General features: G+C 47.2%; 3 protein-coding genes across 3 annotated transcripts in view; 2 read left to right on the top strand and 1 right to left on the bottom strand.

Moving 5' to 3' along the window:
• Positions 1-1388: 1388 nt before the first annotated feature.
• Positions 1389-4796, top strand: Pmar_PMAR024710 (conserved hypothetical protein; the record flags this gene model as incomplete). Its single annotated transcript, XM_002764505.1, has 13 exons — positions 1389-1502; positions 1587-1654; positions 1726-1825; positions 1963-2105; positions 2877-3029; positions 3075-3145; positions 3377-3468; positions 3517-3629; positions 3676-3793; positions 4200-4322; positions 4366-4453; positions 4510-4568; positions 4644-4796. Exons 1-13 carry the CDS (start codon positions 1413-1415, stop codon positions 4794-4796), a joined length of 1371 nt encoding a protein of 456 aa, XP_002764551.1. The 5' UTR covers positions 1389-1412.
• Positions 4797-4819: 23 nt separating this feature from the next.
• Positions 4820-8769, top strand: Pmar_PMAR024709 (ribonuclease, putative; the record flags this gene model as incomplete). Its single annotated transcript, XM_002764504.1, has 10 exons — positions 4820-4941; positions 4992-5067; positions 5116-5253; positions 7329-7476; positions 7519-7663; positions 7782-7911; positions 7986-8058; positions 8106-8271; positions 8326-8506; positions 8558-8769. 10 exons carry the CDS (start codon positions 4820-4822, stop codon positions 8726-8728), a joined length of 1350 nt encoding a protein of 449 aa, XP_002764550.1. The 3' UTR covers positions 8729-8769.
• An 845-nt stretch (positions 8770-9614) lies between these two features.
• Positions 9615-9874, bottom strand: part of Pmar_PMAR024707 (conserved hypothetical protein) — a gene marked incomplete at both ends in the record, with an annotated part of 2455 nt that continues 2195 nt past the window's right edge. The window contains 2 exons of the mRNA XM_002764503.1: positions 9615-9661; positions 9718-9823. Of these exons, the coding sequence (XP_002764549.1) occupies positions 9615-9661; positions 9718-9823 (153 nt within the window). The remainder of the gene's footprint in view (positions 9662-9717; positions 9824-9874) is intronic.

Below are 9874 nucleotides of genomic sequence, written 5' to 3'. Positions count from 1 at the left end.
AGCGCAGAATAGATCACTTCGCCGAGCGGACTTGGCGGACGGTTCCGTGCAGATTTCAGCGGATGCGCTGAATTCTGTACGGCGAGCCGACCAGCTTGGTGAAATCCCGTAAAATCCTGGCCGTATCACGCATATCGCCAAGTTGCTTAAATCCCCTAGAAACAATAAATCACCAAAGTTGGTGAGTTGGCGAAACCTGGTGCTCCGTCCATTTTGACTGTGATGCTAACATAAGAAGAGAATCCATTCAAGAGTCATGGATGGCCTCAGCAGGCTCTGTTGATAGGAGGGTCTTGGACCAAGACCCTCTCGGCGACTTTGAGGAGATAAATGTGGCTATGTATTACTCGTTATTAAGGAACGTCTGAATCGGGCAAACAGCGAAGTGGAGGTAGTCGCTTCATCAGGAAGGAGCATTTCCCTACAGATTGTACTACTAAGCGGAGTCGTGTTTAAGGATGCTCACGGGAGTATCAGCATTATCATTGATTGATACTAAATGATCGAAGAATTCTGCTTGGCACTATTGCGTTGCTGGCAGCAGGTCTTCCACGGTATCAAGGGAAAGGGTCAGCTGCCGTAGATATGCGAAGGCGATTATAGAATAATGAGAATGGGAAATTTTCACGCACGATTATGTCTGTGTAGTATGAAAGTATTGATGATAGATGCTAACATGCCGTAGAGGAAAGAGATAATGACAAAATTGAGGGAAAATTGTTTCTCGTGGATAATGAAAGTTTTGCTGTAGTTTCTGTCAACGGCATCGTCATTATGCGTTTCCTGTGATCCTATTGTGATAAGCAGCTCTATCGCTCGTGTGGGCAAGCTTGGGGACTTCAATCCCGGTGAGTACTCGATTGCTCAGGGTTTACTATGAACGAGTATAGCATAACGCCAGAAGCGACAGGAGAGTTACACTGGTCGATCAAACTTGCGAAGGTGGAAGTCGGCGATCGTGCGTGGGAGGGGGTCAGAGTTGAATGTGAAACGCTGATTTTCTAGGAAAAAATTTTACCGTATATCACCAGGTCGTTTTAAGGCCGGTGTTTGAACCAAAAATCGTCCGAAAATCATGTATGGTTTTCTTGCGAAACTCTAGGGAGTGTCCTTTCGTGATGAGTCTATGGTCGTCTCGGATTCGTGACTATAGATTGGAGCCTGTTCAGTGAGGGAACTACGTGTGTTCCACTCTGGCACTTGAGATCTGTTACTGGGATAACTATGGTTGTGTTGAGTGTGAACGACGATGGTGGAACTTGCCAGGGGGGGAGGTGGTCTTCTTATCAGCTGAGCGGTTCATAGTGTTTCGCATTCACCCTGCTTCACCCCGGCGTTTCGGGGAAGTTGCGGAAGTTATGGTACGGATTTTAGCAGTTGTATTCATTCCCGATTGTTGTAACGTGGATAAGATGTCACGTCAACCTTACCCGGAATATATCACCAGGGAGGAAGCCGAAGCAGGTCTGGCCGACGGGTCCTTGATCTCAGGCCTACTTCAAGTAGTGTGGGGGCTTGGTTGGATGGTTAGTGATCGTGGTTGTGCATCCGAAGGTATCGGGTTCGAATACAACGCTTGTTATTAGGTAGTTCAGCAGACGCCGAATGATGCGTTTCTCCGAGTTAAACCTGATCGGACCCGGGATATCGACGAGTAATAAATGCTGGGCTCGGCCGTGACACGCTCCATCATCTTCTGAGTGTCACCACTGCTGCTATTTTCAGTAAGGATAATGTTGACATTTTGATCAAGGGGAAATTCGACCGCAACAGGGCGCTACATGGTGATGAAGTAGTTGTACGCTTGAAGCCTTCAGACCAATGGGTAGTTAGAGGGAATCTGTCACCGTGTATTGAAATCGGAATTATAATTGTGGTCGTGGCGGTTGCATAAAGCGATGGCGGTTCCTCGAACATGAGCTGAGTTTTGCCCTTCATTTTTGTTGATATACTTCACATTAGGTGTCTAAAACGAGCGGCATGCAACTCCGTATTGCACCGGAATTCAAAGATTTTGGAAACAAGAAAGGCCCTGCACGGGGCCGTAGTTCAAGCATCTCCTCTAGTGACGAGGATGATCTCGTGCCCACTAGAGCTGATATTAAGTAGGAGGTCCCGGGTTCGATCCCACCAGTTGTCATCTCGAATCGATTGCCTCTATCGTACGTGGAATGTTCGGCTAGGGCGTAGTTGCTAGGCACATGAGCACGGCCCCATTTGAGCTCGATGCTGGTGATAGTGAGATTAGCCAGCATCCATGGGGACTCCGGTCGGTCGACGAGGCAGTCGAGTCCGACTTGTAGTTCCTTACGGACCAGCAGTGTTGGGATGTGTACTCGTTTTTATCAGCTCAGGGGTTTCCTCACTAATTGTAGAAGTTTACATACGACTTTGGGTAGAAATGTACAGAAGGCAGCAAAAATTTCCGCAAAATTTTTATATTATTCCCAACACGTATAGTTGACCATTTACATATCCCCCCCCCACACTGCTGAACAGTGGTGAAAACTAACTCCTTGTTGAGAGCATTGCTGAGTATAGACCAGCACAGGCTTGAACTACTGTTCGTTTACATCTTGAGTATCTGCATGGTGTGGACTTACTGGGTAGTTGCTTAGGATCGCCACTTCGGCTACATAAATTTCTTGGATAATTTTATGTTGTACCGTAATTTTTAATATTTCGCCTCAAGAAAATGCACATTTTTTTTATTTTTTACCGACTTTTTTGATGAATTGCCGGAAAATTTTAGTGAAGTCGTTGATCTATCAACGTGGAAATTTCCGAAAAACTTTTTTCCGGCATAAATGGGTAAATTCTCGCAAACATTAAATTTTCCAGGAAATTTTGTAGTGTATTATTTTGGCGATATTCAGACGGCTGGCCAAATGCGAGGGTCGTGGTGAAGATGCTGCTGTTGCTAATGACAGCTCCGAGGAGTCCGATGTCAGTGGGGAGTCTACGGCGTCGGTGTGCTACCGAACGGCGGTAGTTGTATACGTCCTGAAGAGATCTTGGATGGGGCATCCGTACGCGGCAGACGGTCACATGCTGGTCGTAGTGTTTGCGATTAGATTTGTATGCACGCTGGAGGCTAACAAGACGGGTGGTGGAAACAATGGGGATCCTCTTGATGGAGCTATTGGTAATAGTAGTAGTAGTAGTAGTAGTAGTAGTAGTAGTAGTAGTAGTAGTAGTAGTAGTAGTAGTAGTAGTAGTAGTGCTTAGTTCATATCAGTTCACAAGAGTATAAGAGTATATAACTGTTCATCATTTTCAGTGAAGGATATCTACACCATACCGTAATGGTGCTGATTTCGTTCGCGCATGTGGTCTGTTGATATCACTCGTACGTTACTATTGGTTATTCTCTCAGATGAGGATCCGCTGATTACGATGGTACAACCAGGGGACAAGTTCATCAGGGCGAAACCGATGAATAGGAGATTGCCATGGATGCTGATCCAGGCGAGTCTCATACCACTCCTTGGCCACATCGTAGAATGAACTGGGCAGGTTAACGATGTTGTATCTCGTATCTTGCATGTGCCGGGTCCCTTGAATGGGCGTATGATGATACCGGTGCAGCTTATGAAATGGGGAACGAACTCGGTGTTACCGTTGGGGAAGTAGGAGTTGTCGAAGGTGTGGTATGACGACATTCGTGTACCTCAGACTGGCTGGCAAGCCTTTTGGGTGTGCTGGTGACTTGGCGGCAGAGACGGCAGCGTGCCTGGAGGAGGCCAACCTTGAGCATCATGCAGCCGACTTCAGCCGGGAAATCTACCAAGAGGTACTGCTGCTTGGCGCGGCCTCGTTTTAGCTCTACTGCATTTCCAAGGTGAATCAGTATCCTACCAAAATTTTTAATAACTTGCCTTTTTTTTCGTTTTTTTCCACTTTTTTCTTAGCGGCTGGTTTTAGTATATTACCCAAAGTTTTGATAATACGACTGGTCGCTTTTGTAAGGCCGTTAGTTTTGGCGAGTATACGCCGACTTTCGTCAGGGTTCATGACATGTTCATAGGAGGGATATATGTTTGCTTGCCTCTGCTGAGCCCACGAGTTTGCTGGCTAATTATAGGAGTTCACATATAAATTTGGTAGGAGTGTACAGAGACCAATGAGAATTTCCTCAAAATTTCCACGAATTTTCCCACACTGATTTGAGATATTTCATGTAGCGTGAAGTTGTTCAGGTCGACAGGATGGTGGCTGATGCAGAAACTGAGTACAGGAGGGAAATGCGACCGGGCAGCTCACGGAGAGATCTCACTAAGAAGCGTATCTTCACTGTAGATCCAGCAACGGCTCGAGATTTGGTATCATACGTGAAGTTAAAGTTGTTGGAATTATTTTTTGCAGGACGATGCGATAAGTATTGATGTAGTTGACGAGCATACAGTTGAAGTGGGAGTTCATATAGCTGATGTCGCTCACTATGTGAAGCAGGGTAGTATCTTAGGTTCCAGCTCGTAGGATTCAAAGTAGGTCAGCTTTTCCCCTCAGGGTCCGCGGTAGACCAAGAAGCACAGAAACGATGCACTTCTGTCTATCTTTGTCACAGGGTGAGTTACGACCATGCGTTGTTCGCATTTCTTGTTTTCAATCTCATCTGGGATAAGATCATTTTCATTTTTCAGATGTTCCCTATGCTGCCAGAAGGGTTATGTGCGAAACTGTGCAGTTTGAATCCGGCTGAGCACAAGCTGACTTTCACGGCATCATTCAGGATCAACGTTGATACAGGAAGAATCATCGGCGTAGATGACGGAAAAGATGTGTGTGGTTTGTGAAAAATTATACTCGACTTGCACGCATGAACATTCAGTTCCACTGTTCGTATGGCCCGAAGTTCTACAAATCGGCGATTAAATCGTGTTGTCGATTCAACTACGATGAAGTCCAGGATGTATTAGATGGGAAGCATCTGGAGCAACGGTGAGATGCTGCAACGCTAGATGCCGGTCTGGTGAACTTGGTGTGTTTAGACCACCGGTGACTGATGGTCACACTTGGGAGGATGTAGAAAACGATCTTCATCTCCTTTACGAAGTCTGTCATAAAGTAGTAGTGTGGTCGTATTTCGGGATGGGAACTGATTGTGTGTGACAGGTTCGTGTGAACCGTTTCGAGGATGGCTCGGTGAGAATCGACAAGCATAAGCTTCTGTTCAAAATCGACCCAGAGACTAATCTGCCTATCGGGTACGGTCTGGAATCGCACACACCTAGTCACTGGCTCATCGAAGAGGTGAGGGAAGGGGTTGGGCTTGGGAGTGGGGTGTAGATATTGTGGCTGTGTGGTCTAGTGGTATGATTCGCGCTTCGGGTGCGCGAGGTCCCGGGTTCGATTCTCGGCTCAGCCCTGTTTATGTGTAGTTGATGCTTGCTGCCAACCGTTGTGTTGCTACTGCTATCGCTAGTAGCTGTACTGCTGACAGCTGCGCGTTATTGTGTGATATTCGCGCCGAAGGCGCGAAAAAAATATTTTAAAATAATTTACTACATTAAATCGATGTGAAATATGGAAATCTGAGATGGATTGAAATGAAGCCTTCGATGATATACCTCCCACGTGTGTCGACGAGGCTCAGCTCATACTGGATGTAGATTCAAGCCCCGAGGTATCATGGCAGCCGGGTCGACTGAGGCGGTTGGCGTCACCCACCGGTGCTGACGTCACTCACCGTCACCGATGTCGCACACAGCAATATTTGCTTGCCTGCTTCGTGCATGAGCCATGCTATTATCATATGCCGTGACTCGAGTTGCTACAAGATTGTATCCGCGGCAATTAAGACTAAGCAATGCCAAGATTCAATCACTCATTATCCACATTCTGTTCGACAAATAACACATACACACACATATTATGAACTACGACTTGCCATGCGTATCTGAGCTTCGGGCCTCGAGCCACTCCTCGAATGTCCCGGGGATGGATGGGCAATACCATCCGGCAGATCTTCCTCCAATTCTGGGCTTGCGATGACCAGTAGCTGCGGTGCGATACTTATTGCAGGTGCCGCAGCGCGGCATTTTCCGAGGCGGACCAGAAGCGTGATCACTAGCTTCTTGGATTGCATCAGCATTCGGCGCACCAGTCTCATCATCATCTGGCGCGCATTCGGTCACCGTATTTGCGGTCCCGGGCATACGCTTAGGGCGTCCGCGGTTGCGCTCGCCCGCCTCTCGAGCGGCTCTGATTCGCAGGAACTCGGCCATTTGCCGAGTCTCGCGCCAATTATCGAAGTCGCCGTCGTACGTAGGACAATACCAAGGTCCTACATGTCGACGACCTTCAAACAGTACATAGGGTCGCCTGTGTGTTCCTATAGAAAACACTGTCGAGACCGCTCAGTGCACAGCAAATCGATACTCACCTTTCCGGACCTGGTTGCAGAGACCACATCTCACTCCCTCGATTACTGGGATATTCCTGGGATCCTTATGCGGTACTGGAGAGGCTGGTCTCGCTGGTCTCACGGGTTCCGTAGCTGGTCTTGGCTGTTCTTTCTGGCTTAATACAGCTGGTGTGACCGCCTTCGACCCCGAGCTCAGAACTGACTTCATTCTAACCCTCTTCGCGCCTGTCTCGATATCTGGCACCCGTGCTGCCGCGTTAGCCTGCTCTCGTTTTTTAGCATTTGCATATTGCTCAAGGTGGTATCGAGATGTGTCGAAGATCAGAGACTCAGGGTTCCGAGACTTCTCCATCAAGAACCACCTGAAATACTCTTTATAGACCGTATCAAAATCTTGTCCATATTTCTCGAGCAAATTGTCTATCTTGTCGCCTCGATGGTCTTCCACGGCCGGGCATTAGGACAATTAGAGATGTGTGGGAAATTATGCTGGTCGAGCGATTTGCATTTTTGGGCGAGCGCGAAAGTAGCACGCGGCGAAATATGCGCGCACAGCAGGTGACAAGAGCATGACTGCGGCAGACGAGAACAGTAGCTCACACTCTCGCAAATACATGGGCAGAAGCAAGCGGAGATTCTCTATTTCATTCCGTCTTCAAGAAAACGAAAGGACCCGTAACTGTCGAGAAAAGCTTACCCCCGTGGTCCATGCTGGTCTATGATGGCCTACGCTCGTGGTCCACGGTGAAATGTAAGCATTTGAAGAAGTCTGCTAAGAGTTTAGAAGAACGAGGACTGGAATGAAATAGAGGCGAAAATGCTATATTTCAATTGCTTTTCAAGTTTTCTGTTCGCTCCTTATTCGGTTTTTTTTTCGTACCCGTGGCCTACGGGTAAGAATGTCGCTCGGACGGCGAGAGGTCCCGGGTTCGATTCTCGGCTCAGCCCTGTTTATGTGTAGTTGATGCTTGCTGCCAACCGTTGTGTTGCTACTGCTATCGCTAATAACAAGGATGAACAGATGAGTGATATGGCTGTACTGCGTCACCATGACAGACCAATTAAAGAGGGTTTCGAGAAGATCACAAAGTTGCTGATCGAAGACTTAGGTATTATCTAAGGCATTCCCGCTGTCGACTGATGTTTTTAAGGTGTATCCAAGGCGATATGGTGTGCTGGCGATGGTGGGGATAGCGGTCTGGTGTTCAAGGCATTGACTAATGTTAAGAAGGAGCTCACGCCTGGGGCTGGTCTAGCGATAGAGAACATGGTCATGAAGACTATGCGTCCAGCAGAGTAGGGATCAAGAGTTTCCAGCAACGTCTGGGACTATTGACGAATTATTACTCCGTCTATTGCCCACTAGGAATCCTGTATAGTGCGATATATCCTGACTTAAATCGTTGTCATTCAGGTATGGTATACAAGGGTCGGATGGTCGTAGCGTGTCTCACTATGCTCTGGCATTCCCCCTGTATACTCACTTCACGTCGCCCATCCGTCGATATGCTGATGTTATGGTGCATCGTCAGCTGCAGATCCTCGTAAGGGGTCTTATCGCTTGACAAGCGATAAGCGACGCTTGCTGTTTATGATTGAGACACTGCTGATTTTGCAGTTGCAACCAAGCGCTAAGAAAACGTTGAAGATGACCGCCCAGGAACATGAAGCGCAATGCGAAGAGTGCAACAGTATGCTTATTTGCTAACACGATCATTGCTGATGACCTGTGTGTCAGAGATGAAGAAGGCCAGTCGTGAGGCTCAAACCAAGTTTGATGTTACTTTCTTCTGTATTTATCTCCGCACGAGAGACAGTCTTCACTATACTACTGGCACTGTCGTTGCTATCAAAGAGAATAGCTTGTCTGTTTACATCCCCAAATTCGTCAAGGAATGTCAAGTGTAAGTTCCTTAAACCCGCTCATTCTACAGCAGCTCTCGATACCTTCAATGTAGATACTACAATGTGACTTTGCCTTTCTATAAGGGGCAACAGAATCCCAACATGGCGCAGGAGCTGAGTTTATTAACGAAGCCCGCGTCAGTATCTTACAGGGCTGGCCAGGTCGTTTACGACTGGGATCATCCAAATGATGAGCGTCGGGGCCGTCAAGTGACTGTGCGACTTTTCTCAGCGGTAGGTCTACCCCATGATGTCCACAGTTGATGATCACCTTCTGCCTGGTAGATACCAGTGGCCATTGTTCCGACCGACACGGTGCCGGTGGACTTCGTCGCTGTGGCGCTGTCTCCATTCCACCCCCAGTACAATAAGTTGTATGATGCTTCGAGTGCCGAGGGCTTCCCGCAGCATATCACTGATGGCAACAACTCTGCCATTGAGTCTCTTCAACATTGAGTTCATCCCTCGTGTTGTAGTTGACGAGACTTGTTCTATCAATAACGAGCTATGAGTTTGTCAGTCAGCATTACTGCACATTTCCGTGTTTGCTGTCAATGCAACCTCGCATTATACGAAAATGGTATGCACCAGTGAAACGCAACTCTCATGTAGAAATGAATGCGGGTGGGGGAGTTCCAGACTTCAAACGGGTAAATAGATCAGTTTATGAGCAAGCTTGTTCGTGGAGGCACGATGTCATTCTCTGAGCACTACGTACAAGTCAAACAATATGTACTTGAGCCATTCAGGAGCCATTCGCTTCGAGCTGCGACCCAACAGTCCTTTCTAGTGAATCATTCAACAACTTACCTGCTAGGTATCTTATAGAGCTCGCGCGCTCTGCAAGTGAAGATTCTAACGATCTCTTCCTCAACGAGGTTCTTATTCCTCAAAGACTGACTTCCTTAGGTTTACCAATTAACCTAGTTAACCCGAAGGAACTAGTCCTGCGGAATAGTTCTGCTTACGAAATATATTCTTACCGGTAAAATCATCAGCCTATTTTATAGGGCATCTCACCCGAGACCTCAAATAAAATGCTCTATGAAATAGGCCCAGGGTGTTCTCTGGAATAGGTTTGTGTTTAGATTGAAGTCCAAATCCATCGCTAGATTGGTTAGACCTGCTAGCAAACTGTCGTTAAGTGATCTCTATGAGACTCAAGCGCCAGGAATGCGTAGCATATTGGTGTTACAGCCACTTGAGAGTATCACAACACATCTCATAAGAGAACCTTGGACTGAGGTCCTTAGTAACGGTACAACGCGACAGTAATTGTGGATGATCACAACAGTGAGGAGGTTCTCTCACATACATCAGGAAGCATGCACATCATCATGGGTTATTGGTCGGCAGTCGGGTAAATGTAACGGAAGAAGGCAGATTTACCTAATCATGCATATTCCAACGACATTTCACCCCCGACTAGGGATTCTATAGCCCACCCGTTAGCCCTTCGAAGCCAATACTGTTGTAGAGCTTCATGGCGAATGTATTTTCACGATCAGCGGCCAAGTAGAAGCCTACGACTTTAGGCCGCTTTTCCTTGACCTAAAGAATACATATCTCAAGAGGGATCCACACTATTGACTGTCTACATGT

The sequence above is a fragment of the Perkinsus marinus genome, assembly GCF_000006405.1.
Source record: "Perkinsus marinus ATCC 50983 genomic scaffold scf_1104296977064, whole genome shotgun sequence".
NCBI classification, from domain to species: Eukaryota; Perkinsozoa; order Perkinsida; family Perkinsidae; genus Perkinsus; species Perkinsus marinus.
This window is presented reverse-complemented; position numbering and strand designations above follow the sequence as displayed.